A 23,938-nucleotide genomic window follows, 5' to 3' on the forward strand; every position below is an offset into this window, starting at 1 on the left:
CCGGGGAGGGTCCGGGGGTGTGTGTGGGGGTCGCTCCCGATCGTCGGGCACCCGTCGGGGCTCGGGGCCGGGCCGGGCTGGGCGGGCGCCCACGAAGGGTTAAGGGCGGGGGGCGGCGGGGGGAGAGGCGGCTCCGCCCGCTCCTGCTGCGCCCGCGGTCCCCGGGAGATATTGTCATGCAAAAGCCCCCGACGCCGCCAGCCATTGTCTCCCCGTCGCCGGGCCGGTATATTACGGGGCTCGGCGGCCCGGGGCGGGCGCGGCCGTGCATGGAGCGGCGGCCGGGGGCTTCGGGGCCGGGGTCGGCGGGCAGGCGGCCGAGGTAACCGGGGCCGGGGCCGGGCGGCGGCTCCTCCGCTCGCCGCTCCATGTTCGCCATGGACTACTCCTACCTCAACTCGTACGACTCCTGCGTGGCGGCCATGGAGGCGTCCGCCTACGATTTCAGCTCCTGCAGCCAGGCCAACACGTTCCAGTACAGCCCCATGCGGGGGGGCTTCGGGGCCAGCCCGGCCTGCCCCCCCCTCGCCTCCGCCAACTGCGCGCTGGGCGCCCTGCGCGACCACCAGCCCTCGCCCTACTCGGCAGGTAACGGCCGGGCTCCGCCGAGCCGTCGGGGCCCCCGCGCCCCCGCGCCCCGAGCCCCCCGTGCGCCCCCGACGCGCCCCCGGGGTGCCCCGAGCGGCGGCGGCCACGCAGCCGGGCATGGAGGGGGTCGCCGCCGCGGAGCCCCCTCGCCGAGCCCCGCTTTCGTTGGTGCCGTCGGGGCGCTGCCCGCGGAGGAGCCGCGAACGAAGCGGCCGCGCTGCCGGCACCGGGACCGGCACGGGCACGGGCACCGGCACCGGCACCGGCACCGGCTGCGCTCCCCACCGGCCCCGCTCCCACCGGCCCGGGCCGCCCGGAGCCCCGCGCCCCACCGTAGGGTGGCGGCGACAACGAACGAAAGGGAACGGGGGGCGCGGGGAGGCAGCGCCCGAGCACCGGGAGCGCTCTGAGCGCGCCGGGTCCCTGCCCGGTGCGTCCTGCCCGGTGCGTCCCGGTGCGTCCCGGTGCGTCCCGGTGCGTCCTGGTGCGTCCCAGTGCGTCCCGGTGCCTCCTGCCTTGCGCGTCCCGCCCGGCGCAGCCCGGTGCCTCCTGCCCGGTTCATCCGTGCCCTGTTCCCTTTCCCCTTTGGGTCCCTTCCCGCTTGGTTCTTTCGTGGTGCCTCCTGCCCGGTGCGTCCCTGCCCGGTGCATCCCCTCCCGGTGCCGGGTCCCTTCCCACCGGGTCCCCGCCCGGTGCATTCCCTCCCGGTGCACCCTGCTCAGATCAGCCTGCCCGCTGCATCCCCTCCTGCCGCATCCCCTCCCGGTGCTTCCTCCTCATCAGCGGGTCCTGCCCGGTGCGCCCAGCCCGGTGCATCCCCTCCCGGCTCATCCCCTCCCGGTGCGCCCAGCCCGGTGCGCCCAGCCCTGGCCGCCGTGCCGCCCCGCTCAATCCCGGCCTCTCCCTCCCCAGTGCCCTACAAATTCTTCTCGGACCCGTCGGGCATCAACGAGAAGCGGAAGCAGCGGCGGATCCGGACCACGTTCACCAGCTCGCAGCTGAAGGAGCTGGAGAGGGTCTTTGCCGAGACGCACTACCCCGACATCTACACGCGCGAGGAGCTGGCCCTCAAGATCGACCTCACCGAGGCGCGGGTGCAGGTGAGCTGCGGGGAACGGGGCGAGGGAGCTCCTGGTGGAGCCCTTGGGGGGCTCGGGGACAGTGCTGGGACCCTGCTGCTTTGCTCCCTGTTTTTGGGAGGTGTTGGACACAAAGGGATGGGGACCCGGGGCTGGTTCCCGGTGCGGGGAGCTGCGTGCGCCGTCCCCGGGCAGGTCTCCCTGGTAAAACCAGGAGCATTTCCCTGATTATGGTGCAGAGCAGTCCCCAAAACCAGTCAGTGATGGGGCGCAGGGAGGTGGCCCTGGCTCCACCACCTGTTTCCCATCAGCAATTTATTTATTAGAGCTGGGGGGGCAATTTATTTCTTAGAGCAGCATCAGCCTGTGCGGGGATGAGGGGCGCGTTGCGGGCTGGGGCACCCCACGGTCAGCGCGAGCCCCTCTGGATGGGGCCAGGGGCCACGTCCCACAGCAGGAGGGGACCCTCGGTCCCCACCCTGGCTGTCGCAGTGGGAAGCCCCCAGCCCCGGGGGTGTCCTGGGTGGGAAGCAGCCGCGTTTCCATCTCTGCTGGCAGCCGTGGTGGTTCCTGTCCCGGCCGTGGGCTGCGGCAGCGTCTGGCACAACCTCGGCTTTCCCCGTGCGAAGGGCAGGGACCTGGGGGGGCACCGGGAACGGGGTGAAGGAGGTGAAGGGTCCTCTAGGACCCCACTCCCCCTGCCCTGCTGCATCCCCCGCGGTGCCATGGAGCAGCCTGGGGGCAGGGGCACAGCGCGTTCCCCCCCCCAGCTCAGCCCCGGCACCGCCTGCCCTTCATCCCCGTGTCCTGCTGGCAGGATGGATGCTGCAACCATGGGACGGGGGGGCTGCCGACCCCCAGCTCCATGCAGGGGGACGGTGACATCCCCAGCTGGCCGTGGGGACAGGACGGGGCTTGGCTGCGGGGCTGAGCCTGGTGCTGGGGGGGGGAATCCCTAAAGCAGGGAGCGGAGGAGCGAAATCGGCGCGGTCCTGGCTCCCGGCACAGGGACGGAGCCGTCGGGAATTTTCCTCTGCCTGGGTTGGGCAGAGGAAAATTTATTTTGTTTACCCTTTTATTATCTGTTTTTTTGGCACGTTGGTGAGGGTGAGCATGTGCCGGGGGGGCTCTGTCCCCAGCAGTGCCCCCCTCCCCTCCCCGGCTGTGCGCGTCCGGGTGTCCCCGCAGGGCGCTGCTGGTGCAGGGCTGCGGCACCAGCGCCGAGTGGGGAAAGCGCACAGAGAGCCCCGGAGCTTTCAGAAAATTAATTTTAAATTGTATTTAACCATTTAATTCGTTAAATAACCATTTGGAACTTTGAAATACTGCACCCTGGTGCCATCCCGGAGCCGGGAGCGGGGGCGTTGTGGAAAATATTTCGGCTGCGGTTGGGGCTGTGCAGGCAGCGGGGCCGCGAGCGGCAGCAGGGGCGAGACCCCCGCAGAGCTGTTTGTGCTGCGGGGTCTCCAGCATGCCCCGAACCTACAGGAATTGTGGTGTTGGGTCTGTCTGGGTGATCCCACCCCGAGCTGGATGCACACAGGGGGAGGGCAGCCCCCATTAAGCTCCCCATTAAGCCCCCCGCAGCCCCTGCTGGGTGCCCCCACAGCCGGGCACGTCACCCGCTGCCCTCGCACGCTCCGCTTCCATCGCCTGCCTGCAGCCAATTCCCCCCCCGTGTATTTGGGGTCAGTGCTGGGCTCTTAGTGGGGGGTGTCCCAGGGTGCACGTCCCCAGCGCGGTCCTGGTTTGGGGTCACCAGGCCCCAGGCTGGCGCCTGACCTGCTTTCCTCGGTGTGTCCCACCCTGTCCTGTCCCATCCCCATCCCACCCCATCCCCATCCCTGTTCTTTCCCATCCCCATCCCATTCCATCTCCATCTGTATCTCATCCCCATCCTAATCTCATCCCATCCCAATCCCCTCTCCATCCCCATCCCATCCCCATCCCTGTCTCATCCCATCCCCATCCCCATCTCCATCCCCATTCTTTCCCATCCTCATCCTCATCCCATCTTCATCTATATCTCATTCCCATATTCATCCCATCCCAATCCCCTCTTCATCCCCACCTCTATCCCATCCCCATCCCATCCCCATCCCCATCCTCATCCCATCCCATATCCCCATCCCCATCCCACCCCATCTCCATCTCCATCCCCATTCCTTCCCATCCCCATTCCCATCATATTTCCATCTATATCTCATCCCCATCCCATCCCAATCCCCATCTCCATCTCCTCCTCATCCCATCCCCATCCCATCCCCATCCCATCCCCATCTCTATCTCATCCTCATCCCATCTCCATCCCCATTCCTTTCCACCCCCATCCCATGTCCCCATCCCACATCTCCATCCCATCCCCATCCCATTGCATCCCAATCCCCTCTCCATCCCCATCCCATCCCCAACCCCATCCCCATTTTTTTCCATCCCCATCCTCACCCCATCCCCATCCCCATCCCATCCCCATCCCCATCCCATCCCCATCCCCATCTCATCCCCACCCCATCTCCATCCCCTTCTTTCCCATCCCCACCCCATCCTCACCCCATCCCCATCCCCATCCCCATTTTTTCCCATCCCCATCCCCACCCCATTCCCCCCCTTCCCCCCCAGGTCTGGTTCCAGAACCGCCGGGCCAAATTCCGCAAGCAGGAGCGCGCGGCCAACGCCAAAGGCTCGGGCACCGGCGGCGGGGGCGGCAACGGCAGCGCCGGCAACGCCGCCACCAAGAAACCGGAGCCGCGCTCGTCCTCGGAGGACGACGAATCCAAGGAGTCGAACTGCAGCCCGACCCCCGACAGCACGGCCTCGCTGCCCGCAGCCGCCAACCTGGGCAGCCCCGGGGGTAGCCTGAGCCCCAGCCCGGGCGGGGGGCAACCTTTGGGGTCCGGCCACCACCCCCCGCAGCCCCTCAAGGCGCCTCCGCTGTGGCCGGGGGTCAGCACCAGCAGCGGTGCCGCCAACACGGCCGAGCTGCTGAAAGCGTGGCAGCCGGCCGAAGCCATGCCCGGACCTTTCTCCGGCGTCCTCTCCTCCTTCCACAGGAAGCCCAACGGCCTCAAGACAAACCTCTTCTGATCCAAAATTTCCCCCCCAAACCCCCCCTTCATCCTCCTCTTCCTCCTCTTCCTCGCCCACCCAGCTTCTGCCCCTCGCCCCCCGCTCCCCCAGCGCCCCGGGGACCCCGCGGTGCCGCCCCGCAAACCGCTGCTGGAGGGGGGCAGGATGGGTCCCCCCCCTCCACGTCCCCATCCCTGCGCAACCCCGGACCCCCACCCTGGCTCCCTGGGGGGCTGAGGGACCCCCACCCTCACCCGGACCCCCCCGGGATGCTCCGTTTTTTTTTTTGGGGGGGGGGGGCACAGCTCCATGCGCCCCCTGCCCAGGGTGCCGCCGGCACCGCGGATGCTGCAGGAGCAGGGGGCGAGCGCAGGGGGGGTCAGCAGCCCCAGGACAAATTTTTTTTTGGGGGGGGGGGCTGCAGCCACCCCCAGCCCGGATGAGGTGCCCCAGGCGTGCCCATCGCTCCTGCACGTTTGGGGGGGGGGGGCGATGCTGGTGCCCCCCCCCCCCCAATTCCCCCCCCTCTCCATTTCTCCCGGGGGGGCTCGGCAGCACTTTAGGGTTCAGGATTCCAGGGGGCTGGGGGGGGTGGGGGGAGCACGGGGGGGGGGCTCAGAGCGGCGCTGAACTTTTTTTTTTTGGGGGGGGGGGCGCACTGGGAGCACCGCACCCCCCCAGCTGTGGGGGGCGATGCCGGGGTCCCCCAGCCCATGGACACGAAGCTGCCCCCCCCCTCCACGCACTGGGGCTGGGGGCACAGCCCCCCCCCCACCTCACCCACCCCGGGGGGGGGCAATAGGGTTTTGGGGGGGGGGGCACAGGGCAGAGCTGGGGGGGTCTGGGAACTGCGGTGGCTGTGACCGAGGGGTGGTGCCCACCAAGGTGCCCCCCCCCCAAATCCGGGTCAGGGACCCCCCCCGGCCCCCCCCCATGTGTGTGTGTGTGTGTGTCCTTGTAGCTTCCCCAGCGCAGGCGGGGCGCGTGGCACCGGGATTTTGGGGGGTTTTGGGGGGTTTTGGGGGGGGAGGTCCCAGCCACCCCCTGCCCTCACCCCCCCCCCATTGCGGTGGCTCCCCGGGGACCTCTCCGGCTGCTGGATGAGGTTTTGGGGTTGGTTTTTGTTATTTTTGTTATTTTCGTTTTTTTTTATTATTATTTTTTCTTTTTTTAACTGTTCTGTAATTTATTGAACCCGTTTGCAAATTATACTAATCCAAATAAAACTTAATTTATTGAAGAAGCCCCCAGGCTCCCTGCCCCCCCCCCCTCACCCCCCCCAAACCCCCCCACATCCCCCCCTCACCCCTCCTGGGGGGGGGCCCAAACCCTTTTTGGGGATGGGGGGGGGGCACTGAGATTTTCCCCATTAAAATCCCCAAAACCCCCCCAGGCAGCTGCAGGGACCTGGACCCCCCCCCCCCCCCAGAAGTGATGGGGGGGACAGAGGTTGTGCACCCCCCCTTGGACCAGTATGACCAGTCTAAGGGATCCTGCACCATACTGGGACCAGTATAATGGGGCTGTGCTGCACTGGGACCAGTAACTGGGCTGACTGGGAGGAGGCTCTGGGGGGGGGGCAGAGGGGGGGTCCCACAGCAGGAGGCGAATGGAGCACACGAGGCTGTTTATTTGGGGAGGGGGGGGGTACAGGCAGGGGTCTGGGGGGGGGGGGGGGCAGCTCCTCATCCTCGCCCTTCGCCCCCTCTCCTCGGGGGTCCCAGGAGCAGGGCGAGGCGCGGGGGGGGGCGTTAAATTAAAACGTTACAAAAATAGCTCGTGATTTTACAAAAAACGGGGGAAAAAAAGGGAAAAAAAGGGAAAAAAAACACAGAGCACGACACGACAGGGGGGGTTGGCAGGGTTGGGGTCACACCAAACACCCCCCAGGCTAAAAATGAACGGGGGGGCCCGGCGCATCCTTCATCTCGGCCGGAGCGGGGGGGTCAAAAAATGGGGGGGGGGACACTGGGGGTGGCTTCGTGCCCCCCCCCCCAGCCCCCCAAACCCCGGCACTTGTGGCTGGCAGAGCCCCGGGGTGCGCCCCCCCCCCCCAAGGGGCAAGGCACGGCCCCGGGTCCCAGCTCGGGGTCCTGGGGGGGGGCTCAGGGGGGGCTGAGCTGGGAAGGGCACTTGGTGAGGGGCCCCCCCCCAAAAAAAAAAACCCCAAAACCTCCCCACGGCCACCACGGAGGGGACGGAGCCGGGAGTACCGAACGCAGCGGGGGCACCGCGGAGGCACGAGGGGGGGGCGAGGGGGCAAAAGACCCCTGGTGGGATGCTCGGGGTGGGGGGGGACACCCAGAATGGGGGGGGGGGCACCCAGGGGAGCTGGGGGAGCCTCTCCAGCCCCTGGGTGCACGCAGTGGGTGGGTGCCCCCATCCCATGGGTACCCCATTCCATGGGTGCCCCCGTCCTGTGGGTGCCCCCCCACCTTGGGTGCCCCCCCCCACGGCGTCAGAAGGCACTTGGGTACCAGCCCTGCACGCACTGGGCTGTAACGGGATCTTCTTCCTCCTCCTCCTCCTCCTCCTCCTCCCCCCCCCCCCCTCCGGGGGCTGCGCTGGGAGCAGGGGGCACCCAGACCTCTCCGGACACCTCCAGGGCTCCCCCCCTAATCCCCCCCCTCAAAAAAAAAAAAAAAAAAAAAAAAGCAGGACCACCCCCGGCTGAGCGCGTGCCCCTTCTCCCAATAAATAAGAAATAACTTAAAACGCTGGGGGGCCCCCACCTTAGGGGACCCCCCCGTGAAATTGTCTGACCAGCACCCGCCGCCCCCTCGCCCCTGTGCTTTGCCCCCCAAGTGTCACCCCAATGCCCTGGGGGGGGGGGCTGCTGGTGATGAGGGGGGGCTGCTGGTGATGGGGGGGGGGTGCTTATGATGGGGGGGTCCCCGGAGGGGGGGGGTCCCGGCTACTTTCTGAGCTGCAGGCTCTCCAAGAGGACGCGCTTGTGGCTGGGGTCGAGGACGCCAGCCTCCTCCAGGTCCTCCTCCGTGATATCGCTGCCGATTTGGGGAGGGGGGGGGGACACCGGGGTCAGGTACCTGGTGACCCCCTGACCCCATGGGTGTCCCCCCCCCGGTGCTTGCCCCCACCTGAGGAACTCGAGGTCGTCCCAGCCGTTGTGCAGCAGCCCCTGCTCGTACCGCTCCAGCCCCATGGCGCGCAGCCACTCGCCCACGCTGGACTCGCCGGCGCCCGCGCCGCGAGCCGCCTGGCACAGAGCCTGGAAAGGGGGGGGCAAGGGGGAAAAGGGGGGTGTAGGGTGGGCAAACAGGGTGCCATGGGGGTGGAAATTGGGGGTAGGGGGTGGAAATGGGGAGCCAGGGGGGTGGAAATGGGCGCAAAGTGTGCGCACCCCGTGCCGTGCGCCTCTGCGGTGCCACATCCCCAGCGCACACCTCCCATCCCCAAAATCCCCATCCCCAAAGCCCCATCCCCAAAACCCCATTCCCGAAACCCCCATCCTTAAGAAACCATCCCCAAAGTCCCCTTCCCCGAAACCCCAAAGCCCCCAACCCCCAGCCCCCAAACTGCATCCCCCCAAGCCTCATCCCCAAAGCCCCCATCCCAAAAACCCCATTCCCCAAATCCCATCTCCAAAGCCCCATCCTCCAAAGCCCCAGTTCCCCAAAACCCCATCCCCCAGAAACCCCATTCCCGAAACCCCCATCCTCAAGACCCCATCCCCAAAGCCCCCTTCCCCGAAACCCCATCCCCAAAGCCCCCAGCCCCCAAAACCCCGTTCCCGAAACCCCAGCCCCAAGACACCTGTCCTCAAGACCCCTGTCCCTGAAGCCCCTTCCCCCAAACTCCATCCCCCAAAACCCCCATCCCCAAAGCACTCAGCCCGCAAACCCCCAATTCTCCAAATCCTCATCCCCAAGTCCCCAATTCCCCAAATCCCCATCCCTCAAAACCCCCTTCCCCAAAACCCCCATTCCCAAAATCCCCTTCCCCAAAGCCCATCTCCAAGACCCCATCCCCCCAAAACCCCCATCCTTGAAAACCCAGCCCCAAGACCCCCATCGCTGAAACCCCTTCCCCAAAACCCCCATCCCCCAAAAACCCCATGCCCCAAAGCCCCCAGACCCCAAACCGCATCCCCAAATCCCCAAATCCCCAATTCCTCAAACCCCCATTCCCAAAACCCCATCCCCTAAGTCCCATCCCTGAAGCACCAATCTCCAAAACCCCCATTCCCCAAACCCTCCATCCCGCAAAACCCCCAGCCCCCAAACCTCCAGCCTCCAAACCCCATCCCCAAAGACCCAATTCCCCAAAACCCCATTCCCCAAATCCCATTCCCAAAGCCCCATCCTCCAAAGCCCCAGTTCCCCAAAACCCCATCCCCAAAGCCCCATCCCCCAAAACCCCATTCCCGAAACCCCCATCCTCAAGACCCCACATCCACCCCCCCAGCACCCCAGGAACAGAGCCAGAGGGGGGGGTGTCAGCAGCCACCAACCCCCCCAAAAACCAACCGGGGGTCCCCACGCCGTGCCCCCCCCCGTGCCCCCCCCCCCCCAAAACCCACCTCCTCGGCCAGGTCCTCCTCGATGCTCTCCCGGATGCAGTGGGGGGGGAAGGCGAGGGGGCGGCCGTAATCGGGGTGCAGGCAGCGGGGGGGCAGCTCCAGACGCCCCTTACCCAGCAGCTGGGGGGGGACGGGACCCCCCCGTGCCCCCCCCTCCCGGCCCCTGCCGTAGTCCACCTCGCTCAGCGTCTTGGCCATCTGCAGCACGGAGCACGAGCGGTCGTCCCGCAGCCCCCCCCCGGTTACCGGGGGGGTCCCCGCGGGGGTCTCCATCCCGAATCCGGCCGCCCCGGTGGGCAGGGGGGGTCTGGGGTGTAGTTTGGGAGGGGGGGGCTCGCAGGATGCGCCCCCCAGCAGCTCCTTGGCGCTGGCGTAGAAGGGGTTCTCGGCCACCTCCAGCTCCCGGGGCAGCGGTGGGGGGGGGAAATCGGGGGGGGGCAGAGCCCCGGGGCCGGGGTCTTCATCCGAGGAGCTCTCCTCGGCGCGGCTGGGCGGGGGGGGCCCGGCCGAGGGGTGCCGGCGGCGTTCGGGGCCCCCCCCTTTCCCCTTGGGGACTGGGGGCTTGCCGGGGGTGTCGGGGGCCAGCAGCTGGTGGGGGACCCCCTCCAGCACGTAGTAGGCGGGGTTGTTGAAGCTGTTTTTCAGTGGCCCCCCCGACGGCTCCGCTGAGGGCTCCGGCTTGGATCTGAAGGCAAAAGGGGTGATTTTGGGGGGGGGGGCGCGTGACCCCTGACCCCTAACCCTAACCCTAACCCTAACCCTAACCCTGACCCTGACCCCCACTCACCGGCTCGGCGCAGCCTCGTCCCGGAGGTGCCGCGGTGCGGGGCGGGGGGGCGGGCGGCCAGGGGGGCGCTGCCCTTCTCGGGCTCCTCGGGGGGCTTTGCCGGGGGGGCCGCGGGCGGCTCTGCCCCCGTGGGTTTCCTCCCTGCAGACCTGGGGGGGGGGCGAGAAGCAGGGATGCTCTGAGCATCACCGGGCTCTGCCTGCACAGCCACAGCAGGGGAGATGCTCACCGCCCCCCCAGCCCCCCCCCCAGCCCCCCAGGGTGGTCTCCAAGCCCCCCCTTACTTGGCGTAATCCTGCGTGGCTCTGGCACCCAGCGGCGCCTTCCCCTTCCCCGCAGCCGCCTCGTCCTTATCAACGCTGATCCACTCTGCCAGGGGACAGGGAAAGATGGGGGGGCTCAGAGCGGACCCCCACACCCCCCCCAAACCCTAAAACCCCCCCCAAAACCCCCCCCCCCCCAGCTCACCGTAGAGCCGCTCGCGGGTGCCCATGCGCTCGGCGGGGACGCGCACCTTCATGGAGCCACGGATGTTGCCGGTCTCCTCGCCGCGGTGAGCCAGGTAGGTGAGGAACTGCTGGGCCGTGCTGCCGATCATCGACTTGAGAGCGATGACGCACTCACCTGCGGGGCGCGGGGAGGGTGAAATTTGGGGAGGGGGGGCCGCGAGGATTTGGGGTGCGCAGGGTCCCCGAGGGGCGCGCACGCAGCGCACCCGGCGGTTGCGCACCGTAGGACTCGTAGCCATCCAGGGACTTGACGGTGAGCAGAAGGTGCTGGTCCTGCAGGTACTCGATTTCGGAGAGGATGGGCTTCAGCTGAGGGCGAGGGGACAGGGGGGGTGATGGGGGGCATGGAGAAGACCCCCGTGAGCCCCCCCCTCGGTCCCATGCCCCAGCGGGGGCCCCTCACCGTGGGCAGCTGCCGGGACGACCACTGCACCTTGAGGAAGTTGATGTTGTCGCTGCTCTGGCTGTCGTTCTCGAAGCTCTTCTTGAATTCTGCCAGGGGGAGAGGACGGTGCCAGGAGGTCCCCAAAGACCCCCCCCCCCCGATCCTAGGACCCCCCCCCCCGGTGCTCACCTTCCAGGCAGGTGGAGTAAAACTCGATGAAGAACTTGGTGCGGCTCGCCGTCTTCACGATGGCCTCGATGCTCTCGAACTCGATGTACGCCTGCTCCGAGGATTTGGAGAGCCCTGCGGGGACAGGGGAGCCGTGGGGACCCCCGGGGGCGTCCCCTTGTCCCCCCTGGTTGGGGGGACAGGCCTCCCGCAAGCACCCAAGGGGGGGTGTGGGGTGTAAGGGGCGCCCCCACCTTTCTTGGAGACGAACTGGGACGTCACCCCCACCTCGAAGGAGCCGAAAACGGGCGAGTGGTCGCTGGTCATGATGTCGTCTGTGCACCCTGCGGCAGGAGGGGACATTTCGGGTGGCCTGTCCCCGCGGGGGGGGTGGCCTGTCCCCAGCCCCCCCCCCCCCCCCTCACCGTAGGCGTTGCAGTTGACGTGGGTCTCGGGGTAGGACTTCCAGAGGATGCGGTCGCACCAGGAGGGGACGTTGGTGCGGACCTGGATGGGCACCAGATGGGTTTTTTTTTGGGGGGAAAAAGGAAGGGATTAAGGGTGGGGGGGGGGGCCCCCACCCTCATCCAGCACCTACCCCCGTGGGCTTCTGCTTGTGCCACACGTAGGTGTCCCGCGAGCCGCGCTCGTAGCGGTAGGTGGGGGGGAAGGTGATCTCCTCCTCGGCTGCCAGAGAGGAATTGGGGGGGTCAGGAGGGGGTGTGGAGCCACCCCCCCCCAGCACCCAGTGACCCCCCCGGCTTCTCTCCCTCACCGAATCGCAGGAAGACCTTGTGCTTCTCCTTCTCCAGGTTGAGCTGATCCACCTTGAGCAGCGGCTCGAACTCCTTGCGGCTGATGTAGTTGAGGATCTCCTGCGGGGCAGGACAGAAGGGGCTGGCACGGGGAGGGGGACGGCACACGGGGGCAGCCCCCCAGCCCCCAACGGCCACCCTGTGCCCCCCCCAGCACCTGGATGTCCATGTCCAGGCGGTAATTGAGGTCCCCGAACCAGAAGAGGTGGGTGAAGCGCAGCGAGATGTCGAAGGAGCTGAGCTGCTTGTCCCCCAGCGAGAGCAGCCGCAGGATGTCCAGGTAGTTCTGGTTCCTCCTGCCGGGAGGGGGCACCACGGTAACATCAGTGCGCACACGTCTCCAAGAGCCCCCCCCCCGGGGACCTCTGCAGCCCCCTCTCCATGGTCCCCGCGCGGGGACCCCCCTCACCTCGCCGTCTTCTCGTTGCCCGAGGTGAGGTGGCAGTTGACGAAGCCGAAGGAGGTGCCGTTGAACATGAAGGAGACGCCCACGGCGCCCTTGTTGCCTGCGGGGGAGGAGGAGGAGGATGGGGGGGTTAGGATGGGGCCTGGGCAGGGCGCTGGGGCTGCTCGTGGTGGTGGGGAGGTGCCCCCGGGTGCTGGTGGGGGCACGGTGCACACTGGGATGGTTTGTACGGGGCGCGGTGCCGAGAGCGCGTGCCCAAAGTGCTCCTTGTGCAATGCACACGTGCCCACAGCCCTCCCCGTGCAACACACGTGTGCCCAGAGCACTCCTTGTGCAACACACGTGTGCCCAAAGTGCTCCCCAGGTGGTGTACACGCATTGGGGCTCCACCTTGTGCAATGCACACACACCAAAACCCTGCCTCGTGCAATGCACACGTGCCCAGAGCCCTCCCCATGCAACACACGTGTGCCCAAAAGTGCTCCCCAGGTGGTGTGCACGCACCAGGGCCCCACCTTGTGCAATGCACATGCACCAAAACCCTGCCTCGTGCAGTGCATGCACAACCAGAGCCCTCCCTGTGCAACACACACGTGTACCCAGAGCCCTCCCCGTGCAACACACGTGCCCCTGGAGCCCCCCCCCAGTGCCAGGCACTCGTGCCCCGAGCAGCAACCCCCAGGCGCACAGCCGGGCGCGCGCCCCGCCACCTACCCAGCGTGTTGGCGATCCCCGTCTTGACGCTGGAGGTGCTGACGTGGCTGATGCGGTTCTCGTGCTCCGGTTTCACCAGCACCACCACTTTGATGTTCCACAGGGACTGCATGGCCACCTGGGGGGCCGCGGGCCGGACACCCACGGAGGACACCCCACGGAGAGGGACCCCCGCCGCCACTCTAGTCCTTGTGCGCACCGGGCACCAACACAGCCACTCCTGGCTGCACCCACGCTGCCAGCAGCCCCCTCCGCTGCCCCCTGCACCCCAAAAGTGGGCTCCTGCCACGTGGCAAACGAGCGGTGGCAGGGGGTGGCCACGGCACCATGGGGACCACGACATCTCCAAGCACCCCAGCACCGCGTGCGCCCACCCCGAAGCACCCGGTGCCGGCACAGCCAGGGTACCCCCAGCTCCCCAGGGTGGGGGACAGGGGGCTCCTACCGGGCGGTACTCATCTGGCGGAGTCCTTGAGGACGGCCCGGAGGAAATCCACCCACTCCTTGTCCCCGTGGTGTAGTCCTTGTCGTGCCCGAGACGTAGATGTCGTGGGGGATGCTGACCGTCACGTCGTTGAGCGTCTTGCCCAGCCCCTTGGAGGTGAACCAGGAGGTGATGCTCTTGGGCGGGGGAACGCTGCCTGTGAAGGGGGCACATTTAGAGGGGGGGCTGCCCACGCTCAGCCCTTGCAGCCCCCCCAGCATGGGAGCCGTGGCCCCGCTCACCCATGTTCCAGGTGCCGATGAAGATGGAGATCATGTCGGGCTCGTCCTGGTGCGAGTGTTTGTTCTTCATCAGCTGCAGCAGCTGGGAGCCTCCCGCTTCTGGGGGGCAGGCGGGTGCCTCCAGCCCACAGGGACCGGTGATGCCCCCCCCCATGTGCCCACCACCCCCTGGGAGCCCCACGCACCCGGGCGCTGACGAAAACGAAATCCTTGCGCTGCGTCTTGTCCTTCTCCTTCTCGAAGACGATGCCCAGCTTGTTCTGCACCCGCTGCGACTTGATCAGCTGCCGGACTTGGGGGGCAGAGGGGAATCAGATCCCCAAAACCACCACAACCACCCCGCAGGGGCCCCCCCCGCTCACTCTTGTCGTGGGTGAAGGTGTTCCAGTCCTCCTGCGAGTCCTTCTGCTTCAGCACCACCAGCTTGCCGCCCTCCACGTCCACGCTCAGCGTGTACTTCTGCGACTTGCCGATCTTGGTCAGGTCCCCCAGGGTGACGTCCAGCTTCACCTGCGGGTGCGCACGGGGTGCTGCGGCTGCCAGCATGGGGAGGGGGGCTTGGGCAGGTCCCCCCAGGGCTGGGGATGCCCCCCCGGGTACCAGGCTCCCGGCACTCACCTCAAGGTCTGCACGGGGATGCTTTTGGCTTTGCGGGAGAGGGGCTGCGCCGGGGGAGCCGGGGTGGCCGAGCTCATCTCCTGCAGGGCTTTGAGCGCCTGGGGGAGAGCCGAGCGTGGCCGTGAGCTCCCAGCCCCCTGCCCGGCCCCCCCTGGCACGGCCGCCCGCCCCTAAGGCTCACCTTCTTCTCGATGCTGGAGAGGAAATCCTTCAGCACGGACAGCTTCAGCACCAGGCTCTCCAGCTCCTGCTCCCGCTCTGCGCGCCGTCTGGAAGCCCGGGGGTGTCACAGCCCCCAGCCCCCAGCCCCCAGCACCCCAACCCCCCATGGGGGGCACCCCCCTGCCACCCAAGTGCTGTGGGCACCATGGGCACCGTGGGCACCTCAGCCTGCCCCAGGCACTCGGGGACCCGCGCCCCGTGTCCCCCGCGCCCTCGCCCCCCACCTGCTGCAGGATTTTGGAGACCATGGGGGAGCTCTGCTGGTCGAACACCTTGGAGAGGATCTCCAGCCCCGCCAGCACCTTGTCCACCTCGCTGCAGGGAGAGGGTGGGCGTCAGCACAACGTCCGTCTGTCTGTCCGCCCGCCCGTCCGTCCAGCGCGCGGCGCCCACCTGTGCAGCCGCTTGCAGGAGGTGACCAGGGTCTTGTTGAGGTGGGGGAGGCTGCTGGCCCCCCGCCCTCACCGCCTCCAGGTCCAGCGTGTAGCTGCCCTTCAGGTACTCGTGGGAGATGCTGGTGAGGCCGTTGGTGCTGCGGAGGGAGCCGGGTGAGGGACACGGCAGGGACGGGCACGGTGACACCGTGGGGATGTGGGGATGGGCACAGTGACACCATGGGGATGGGCACGGTGATGCCCTGGGGTCGTGGAGATGGGCACGGTGATGCCCTGGGGATGTGGGGATGGGCATGGTGACACCATGGGGATGTGGGGACAGGCATGGTGACACCGTGGGGACGTGGGGATGGGCACGGTGACACCGTGGGGACGGACACGGTGATGCCCTGGAGAGGTGGGGACAGGCACGGTGACACCATGGGGACGTGGGGACGGGCACGGTGATGCCCTGGGGACGTGGGGATGGGCATGGTGACACTGTGGGGACATGGGGATGGGCACGGTGATGCCCTGGGGATGGGCACGGTGACACCATGGGGACATGGGGATGGGCACGGTGACACCGTGGGGACATGGGGATGGGCATGGTGATGCCCTGGGGGCGTGGGGATGGGCACGGTGACACCATGGGGATGTGGGGACAGGCACGGTGACGCCCTGGGGACACGGCTCCTCACCTCTCCGCCGGCGCCGCCTCGGGCACCACCGGCCCCGGGCTGCCGGGGCTGAGCCCCACGGAGGAACCCGAGAAGCTGCTGGAGCCAGAGCGCGGGGGCAGGGGGGCTTCTCGTCCTCGCCATCTGCAAGGCAGCAGCAGGGTGGGCGTCACGGCACCGGCACCGGCGGGCACAGAGACCCCCAGGGTGGGGGGAGAAGAGGGGCCACCCCGCGTACCCGAGTAGTCCCTGTCCTCCGCGCTCTCCTTCTCCTTCTCCCTCTCGACAGCGAAGAGCAGGGTGCAGACCAGCCCCTGGTTGGGCTGCAGGTACAGGGCGATCAGCTCGCCCAGCGTCTTGAAGCGCCTCACCTGCACGCCCTGCGACGTCTGCGGGGACAGGGCCACCGTCACCGCCCGATTTTGGGGGTGCCTGGTGGCGCACGGTGAGGCGGGGCCGGGGCCGGTTGGCACAGCACGGGGAGCACGCAGCCGGGCGCCCGGCCCGCAGCCGTCCCCGGATCCCCGCTGCCTCCTCCCTGCCGGGGGAGGCTCTTCTCGTCTGCCCGCTCGGCACAAAGGGGCTTCTGTTGCTCGGAGACGCGGCCAAGAAGCAGCAGCGCCGAGGCTGCGCCGCCAGGCCGTGCGCTCGTGGCACGGCGACGAGCCCTGCACCCCCCCTCACCAGGCAGGGAGCCCCCCGATGCCCCAAACGGGAGCACAGCGGGGGTCCCTGCTCCGCTGAGCGCCCCCAGACCCTTTGGTGATGTGCAGCCCCCATGGGGTGCCCCCGGGGTCCCCTGGTGTCCCCGCGCCGCCCACCTGCACGGCCAAGAAGTCCTCGTCGTCGGGCAGGATGCGGTACGTGTGGACGTGCTTCTGGAACCTGCAGGGAGCCGAGGAGCTGGCATCAAGCTGGGGACCCCCATGGGAGCTCGGCCCCACCTCCCGCAGCCTGTGGGGTCCCCAAATTTGGGGGAGCAGCAGACCCCACCCTGCAAGCCCCAAACACAAAGCCGGGCGCGCTCGCTCAGCTCCGGCACCATCACCGCGTGCAACGAGCTGCCCGGCCTCAGCGCAGCTCACGGGGGGCTCCTGCCCTCCCCCAGAGCTTTCTCCCCAAGGGGGGGGCACGCACCAGGTCCTCCCCCCGTCCCCAGGCAGTGCCGAAGCAGGCAGGGAGCCGCTGGCAGCGGGTGGCCAGGAAGCATCTGCTCTGGAAGCGCACGGGAAGCGGGGACGCGATCCCGGGGCAGGGGGTGACCGGGTGGTGACGAGAGACGGGGGTGTCGGAGCCGTGGGGGGACCCCGCGCCCACTGTCCCCTCCCCACGGTGCTGCCCACCCGGGACGCTCGGCGAGGCGACACCCCCTCCGCAGACCCCCAGCAGCCCCCACCCCCTCCCGCGCGGCCCCCCGAGGTGGCCATCGCGGTCTCTCCGCGTGCCACGGGGGCCGTCGGGGGGGGCCGTCCACCAGCGCCTCGCCCCACGCTCCCGGAAGGAAATCTAAAAATACGGCTGGCACCGAAACGCCGCCCCAAAATAAACCCTGCGGGGACGGGGGGAGCCATGGGATGGCCGAGCCCCGCGGGATGCAGCGGGACACAGGGGGGGACCCCTGTGCCAAGACCCCGGCACAACCAGGACCCCCCCAGGGTGCCGCCGTTGGTGGCCGTCCCCCGGTGCCGGTGGCCAGGACGGTGGCTCCCGGGCTGGCCCCCGGCCACGGGACGCGCAGAGGTGACCGTGAGGCTGTCACCGCGCCAGGGCCACCGGGCAGAGGGACACGGGGCTGGGGGGGCGGCCACCAGGGGGGGGCCACCGGGGTGGGAGCTGTCCCCATGGCACTGCCCTGGTGCCACCGGGGCGCACGGGGAGGACGAGGTGTCCTGGCAGAGTTGGGGGTTTTGGGGTCACCGTGCAGCAGGGTGCCCCCCCCATGCCCCTTGATGCCCCTCCAGTGCCACAAACACCCCCTGAAATAAAAGGACCCCCCCGTTTCTTAGCCCCCCCCCCCCCAGCACAGGGGGTTATTCCGCCTCCGGAGGCAGGAACAGCCCCAAAATGTCAGTGCTGGGGGGGCTGCAGGAGCCAGTGGTCCCAATCAGCCCCCCCCACACCTGAACCCGCCCCCCCAACAGCCATGGGGAGCCCTGGCTGGGACACAGGGTCCCCCCAGATTTGGAAGAGGGGGTCCTGCATGGGAAACCCTGCTTGGGGCAAAGGGGGGGGGGGCAGCTGAGAGATCCTGGGCGGCTACAAAGGGGGGGACCCCGAGATTTGGGGGGGGGACATGCAGGGAACCCCACGCTGGGGTCAGGGGGCCCCACGCAGGAAATCCCGCGGGGGGGGCACACAGAGAGCCCCAGCTGGGGGGGTCTCAAGGGGTCTCCACGGGGAGCCCCAAGCTCCACACCAGGAACCGCAGTGAAGGGGGGCACGGGGAGGTGTAAGGGACCCCCCCTCACCGGGGTCGGTCCGGGGGGGTCCTGGGGGGGGCTCAGGGCAGGCCCCCTCCCCTGCGGCTGAGCCCCGCCGCGCCGTGGCCGTGTCTGTGACTAATCCTGGCGGCTGGGGAGCCGCACAAAGAGCCTTTATGCGGGCACACGGCCAGACACGGGGCCCCCCCGGCACCCCCCCGAGCCGCCCTCACCCCATAACAGCCCCCAGCACCCAATGGGGGGGGGGGAGGTGCTGACACCCCCGGGGGTCCCCGGTGCATAATTCACCGTTAATCACCGGAGAGGGGGCTCCAGCCTGGCCCCACCACCCTGGGGACCCCCATGGGGACCCCAAATGCCACCGCTCGCCCCAACAGCACCCAGGGGGGGTCCCCAGCACCGTGCCCCCCCCCCGGTACCACCGCCGGCACCCAAGCACCCGGCACGGGGAGCGCCACGGTGCCGGTGCCGGCGGCAGGGTTAAAGGAAGCCGCGCTGCCGGGATCCCGGCGCAGTTCCCCTTCCTCCTCCTGCCCCCGCAGCTATTTTTAGGCCCCCCCAGCCACTCTCTGGGGCCGGGCAGTCGGGAAAGGGGGGGGGGCCCTGGAGAGCCCGCCCCCCCCACCATCACCATCAATCACCCTGGGCTGGGGCTCTGGAGAGGGGGAGCCTGGGGAGGTGGGGTGGGGGTGTCCGTGGGTAGGGGGGTGGCAGCGCGGTGAGGGTGCGTGGCTGGGGGGGGGGACACCACCAAAATTGGGGGGGGGGACACCGTGGGGCCACCAAGACAGGGCAGGAGGTGCTGGGGATGGGCAGGGGGCACAACAGGACCCCGGACCCCCCACACCAGGAGCTGGGGGTGCAGGACACGGTGCCCCCCCCTGTGCCACCCGGCTCCGTGGTGGCCACGTGGCCAGGAGCCGACCCCACAGGACCCCCCGGGAGGGGGGCACGTGCCGTGGGGTTTGGGGTCGGCCTGGCCCCCCCCCTCCACCACGCGGGGACCCCCCGAGGCCAGCGGGCAGGGTGGGGCACCGTGGGGGATGGGGGTGGCCACCCAAGGGACCCCCACCCTGGGGCCACCGAGCGCCGTGCGCCCGTGGCGGGGGGCACAGCGTCCCCGCAGCCTGGGGAGGGGGGCGATGGCACAGGGCCCCCCCACAGCTGTCCCCTGCCTCGGGGTCCCCACGCTGCCCCCCAGCCCAGGTGGGATGGGGGTGGGGAGACCCCCCCCCCACAGGACCCCCCAGGGACCCCAGGGTGCTGGCACCCATCTGATCCCAAGCGGGGGGGCTCTGGGGGCGCAGCCACCCCAAAAGGCACAGGGAGCTGCAGGATGGGGGTGTGGGGACAAGGGGGGGGGGCAAGGGGTGCAGAGCAGCAACCCCCCCCCCCCACACTGCCCAAGCTGGGAGCTGCTCTGTGCCCCCCCCCAAAGCTGGGGACCCCCAGACCCCCATCCCGAGGACCCCCAGTGCCCCCTGGGACCCCCCCAGTCCCTGTTCCAGGCGCCTCCCCCCGCAGTGCCCGTGCCCCCCCCCGGCTCTGCCAGACCCCAACCACAGTCTGGGGACCCCCAGACCCCCACCCCCAGCCCCAAACTGTGCCCATCTCCCCCCCCAGTGCCGGGTCCCCCCAGTGTCCCACGACCCCCCCAGTTCCCAGTGCCCCCCAACTGCCGGTAACCCCCCCATGTGTGTGCCCCCCCCCAGATTCTCACTAAGCCCCTGGGTGCCAGTGACCCCCCCATGCCTGGTGCCCCCCTGGCACCCCCCCGGTGCCGTTACCCCCGGGGCTGATCCCCCCCCCAGGTCCCATTCACCCCCCCAGGTCCTGATCCCAATCCCGGTCCCGTTCTGCCCCCCCAGCTCTCATTCCCCCCCTGGGTCCCGTTGCCCCCCCCGGGCCCCATTTCTCCCCCAGTTCTCCCCAGTGCCCCCCGGCACCCCCCCCATTCCCCCATCCACCCCCGGCGCCCCCCGGCGCCCGTCGCCCCCCAAATCCCGGTCCCGGTCCCGTTGCCCCCCCCCCGGGTCCCAATCTCCCCCCGGGTCCCGTTCTCCCCCCATTCACCCCCAGTTTCCCGGTGCCCCCCCCTTGTCCCGATTCCCCCCGGTGCCCGTTCTCCCCCGGGTCCCCCGTTCCCCCCGGTGCCCCCCCATGTCCCGGTCCCCCCCCCGATCCCGTTCTCCCCCTCGGTTCCCATTGCCCCCCCGATCCCCATTCCCCCCCCAGTTCCCCGTTACCCCCCCATTGCCCCCCCCATGCCCCTATTCCCCCCGGTCCCCCCGTCCCCCCCCGGTGCCTGTTCCCCCCCCGTTCCCCCCCCGTTCCCCATTCCCTCCCCATTCCCCCCCCCCGATCCCCATTCCCCCCCCAGTCCCCATTTCCCCCCCAGTTCCCCGTTGCCCCCCCAGTTCCCCGGTGCCCCCCCGTGCCCCCCCATGCCCCGATCCCCCCGGTCCCCCGGTCCCCCCCGGTGCCTGTTCCCCCCCCCGTTCCCCCCCCGATCCCCATTCCCCCCCCAGTCCCCGTTTCCCCCCCCAGTTCCCCGTTGCCCCCCCAGTTCCCTGGTGCCCCCCGGCGCCCCCCCCATGCCCCGATCCCCCCGTTCTCCCCCTCGGGTCCCGTTGCCCCCCCTGCTCCCCATTCCCTCCCCATTCCCCCCCCATCCCCATTCCCCCCCCAGTCCCCATTTCCCCCCCGGTCCCCGTTTCCCCCCCCGTTCCCCATTGCCCCCCCGTTGCCCCCCCCGCACTCACAGCACACACAGCGCGTACGCCCCCGCCACGCTCTCGCTGTCCCGCACCAGGAAGCTGCCCGTCGCCTGCCCGGGCCAGCAGCTCCTCGGCCCCCGCCCGGCTCAGGTCCCGGTGGTACCAGGGCGGCGCCCACCCCCCCGGGACCCCCGCACCCGCCATGGCTCCGCCGAGTCTGGGGACACGGCGGGGAGGAGGTGGGGGGGGGACACCGGGTGGAGGGGGGGGGGGGAAACGAGCGGAGCCCCACGGGGGGGGGGCGGGGGTGGGGGCACCGGTAGGGGGCGGGGGGGCACCGATGGGGCGGGGAGAGGGGGCGGGGCGGGGGGGAGGGGTTGGTTGGGGGGGGTGGGGGGGAGGGAGGGGCAAAGGGGGGGTGGTGACGATGGGGGGAGGATGGGGGGGGGTGGGGGGCGGGGAAAGGGAGGGGTGCGGGGGGGAGGAGCGCTGCTCGGCACGGATCGGCGCGGATCGCCACGATTCAGAGGAGTTTGGCACGGTTCAGAACAGTTTAGCACAGTTTGGCATGGTTCAGCACGGTTTGGTGCAGATCGGCACGGATCGGCACAGTTCAGCACGGTTCAGAACAGTTTGGCATGGTTCGGCACGGTTTGGTGCAGATCGGCATGGTTGGGCATGGTTCAGAACAGCTTAGCATGGTTTGGTGAAGTTCAGCATGATTCAGAAGTGTTTAGCACGGTTCAGAACAGTTTGGCACGGTTCAGCACTGTTTAGCATGGTTCAGCACGGTTCAGTTTGGCACAGTTTGGCATGGTTCTGCACAGTTTGGCACAGATCAGCACGGCTCGGCACGGTTCAGCACGGTTCAGAACAGTTTGGCACAGTTTGGCATGGTTCCGCACGGTTTGGCGCAGATCGGCACAGTTCGGCATGGTTCAGAACAGTTTAGCACGGTTTGGCGAAGTTCAGCACGGTTCAGAGCAGTTTGGCACAGTTTGGCGCAGATTGGCACGGTTCGGCACAGTTCAGCATGGTTCAGAACTGTTTAGCATGGTTTGGCACAGTTCGGCATGGTTCAGAACAATTCAGAACAGTTTAGCACGGTTCGGCATGGTCCAGCATGATTCAGCACTGTTTAGCACAGTTCAGAACTGTTTAGCAGAGTCCAGAAAGGTTCAGAACTGTTTAGCACGGTTCAGCACGGTTCAAAACAGTTTGGCACAGTTTGGTGTGGTTCCGCACAGTTTGGCGCAGATTGGCACAGTTCAGCATGGTTCAGAACTGTTTAGCATGGTTCAGAACAGTTTGGCACGGTTTGGCATGGTTCCGCACGGTTCGGCACAGTTCAGAACTGTTTAGCACGGTTTGGCACAGTTCGGCACGGTTCAGAACGATTCAGAACAGTTTAGCACGGTTCGGCATGGTCCAGCATGATTCAGCACTGTTTAGCACAGCTCAGGACTGTGTAGCACAGTCCAACACGGTTCAGCATGGTTCAGAACGATTCAGAACAGCTTAACACAGTTTGGCAAAGTTCAGCACGGTTCAGAAGTGTTTAGCACGGATCGGCACAGTTTGGTACCTTTCAGCACGGTTCAGAACAGTTTAGCACAGTTTGGCACAGATTGGCACGGTTTGGCACAGTTCAGCATGGTTCAGCACGGTTTGGTGCAGATCAGGACGGTTCGGCACGGTTCAGAACAGTTTAGCGCGGTTTGGCGAAATTCAGCACGGTTCAGAACAGTTTGGCACGGTTCAGCACTGTTCAGCACAGTTCAGAACAGTTTGGCACAGTTTGGCGCAGATTGGCACGGTTCGGCACAGTTCAGCATGGTTCAGAACTGTTTAGCATGGTTTGGCACAGTTCGGCATGGTTCAGAACGATTCAGAACAGTTTAGCACGGTTCGGCATGATCCAGCGTGATTCAGCACTGTTTAGCACAGTTCAGAACTGTTTAGCAGAGTCCAGAACGGTTCAGAACTGTTTAGCACGGTTCAGCACGGTTCAGAACAGTTTGGCATGGTTCAGCATGGTTTGGTGCAGATTGGCACAGTTCAGAACTGTTTAGCACAGTTTGGCATGGTTCAGCACGGTTCACCACAGTTCAGCACCGCTCAGCACAGCACGGTCTAGCACGGCATGGCACCGTGCAGGATGGCCCAGCACGGTTCAGCACAGCTCAGCATGGTTCAGAACAGTTTGGCACGGTTCGGCACAGATCAGCATGGTTCGGCACACTTCAGCACCACTCACCATGGCACTGTTTGGCACGTCACAGCACCGTGCAGGATGGCTCAGCACAGCTCAGCACAGCTCAGCACAGTTCAGCACAGTTCAGAACAGTTTAGCACGGTTCAGAACTTTTTGGCACGGTTCGGCACCGTTTGGCACAGCACCATGCAGGATGGCTCGGCACAGTTCAGCACAGTTTGGCACACTTTGGCACGGTTTGGCACAATTTGGCACAGTTTGGCACAGTTTGGCACGGTTTGGCACAATTTGGCACGGTTTGGCACAGTTCGGCACTGTTTGGCACAGCACCGTGCAGGATGGCTCGGCACAGTTCAGCACAGTTTGGCACAACTTGGCACGGTTTGGCACAATTTGGCACAGTTTGGCACAGTTTGGCACGGTTTGGCACGGCTCGGCCCCGCCCGCCCCCTGGGGCCCCGCGTGCCGCTGCCCCCACCTGTGGGGGGCTGCGCTGGCCCCTGCCCCCCTGGTACCGGGGGAGTGCCCCATGGGGACCCCCGGGTCAAAGTGGGGGACCCCAGGGAGACAGCCCCGGGGCAGAGGGCACGGGTGGGACGTGGGGGGGACATGGGGACAAGGGGGGACACTGGGATGGGTGGTGACACTGGGACATGGGGTGGGACATGGGGACGTGGGGGGGACATTGGGGATGTGGGGGGGACATGGGGACGTGGGAGGGGCACGAGGGGGACACTGGGGACATGGGGGTGACATTGGGGATGTGGGGTGGACCTGGGACCTGGGAGTGTGACACTGGGACATGGGGGTGACGTGGGGACATGGGGGGGTGACATTGGGGACATCGGATGGCATGGGGAATGTGGGGGGGACATGGGGACGTGGGGT

At 67.9% G+C, this 23,938-nt stretch overlaps 2 protein-coding genes across 2 annotated transcripts; one reads left to right on the forward strand and one right to left on the reverse strand.

Moving 5' to 3' along the window:
- Nucleotides 1-10: 10 nt before the first annotated feature.
- Nucleotides 11-5,007, forward strand: PHOX2A (paired like homeobox 2A). Its single transcript, XM_038172107.2, has 3 exons — nt 11-588; nt 1,501-1,688; nt 4,287-5,007. Exons 1-3 carry the CDS (start codon nt 369-371, stop codon nt 4,749-4,751), a joined length of 873 nt encoding a protein of 290 aa, XP_038028035.1. The 5' UTR covers nt 11-368; the 3' UTR covers nt 4,752-5,007.
- A 1,336-nt stretch (nt 5,008-6,343) lies between these two features.
- On the reverse strand, nt 6,344-21,090 carry INPPL1 (inositol polyphosphate phosphatase like 1). The gene is given in 34 exon segments (XM_072032971.1): nt 6,344-7,738; nt 7,832-7,962; nt 9,274-9,958; nt 10,061-10,085; nt 10,088-10,209; nt 10,345-10,429; nt 10,529-10,684; nt 10,791-10,878; nt 10,973-11,061; nt 11,144-11,257; nt 11,377-11,466; nt 11,548-11,629; nt 11,721-11,809; nt 11,898-11,997; nt 12,095-12,233; nt 12,347-12,443; nt 13,058-13,175; nt 13,503-13,515; nt 13,517-13,572; nt 13,574-13,698; nt 13,784-13,882; nt 13,965-14,075; nt 14,146-14,293; nt 14,398-14,499; nt 14,583-14,659; nt 14,835-14,938; nt 15,017-15,078; nt 15,080-15,155; nt 15,699-15,798; nt 15,801-15,821; nt 15,916-16,066; nt 16,499-16,562; nt 20,881-20,943; nt 20,945-21,090. Coding segments are annotated over 34 exon segments (3,768 nt in total). The 5' UTR covers nt 21,040-21,090; the 3' UTR covers nt 6,344-7,647.
- Between the last annotated feature and the right edge of the window lie 2,848 nt (nt 21,091-23,938).

The sequence above is a fragment of the Anas platyrhynchos genome, chromosome 1, assembly GCF_047663525.1.
Source record: "Anas platyrhynchos isolate ZD024472 breed Pekin duck chromosome 1, IASCAAS_PekinDuck_T2T, whole genome shotgun sequence".
NCBI lineage: Eukaryota > Metazoa > Chordata > Aves > Anseriformes > Anatidae > Anas > Anas platyrhynchos.

Coding starts and splice junctions, on each gene's coding strand:
- PHOX2A (XM_038172107.2), top strand. CDS start 369: ATGTTCGCCATGGACTACTCCTACCTCAACTCGTACGACTCCTGCGTG. Junction 589..1,500: donor GCCCTCGCCCTACTCGGCAG/GTAACGGCCGGG, acceptor CTCCCTCCCCAG/TGCCCTACAAATTCTTCTCG. Junction 1,689..4,286: donor TCACCGAGGCGCGGGTGCAG/GTGAGCTGCGGG, acceptor CTTCCCCCCCAG/GTCTGGTTCCAGAACCGCCG.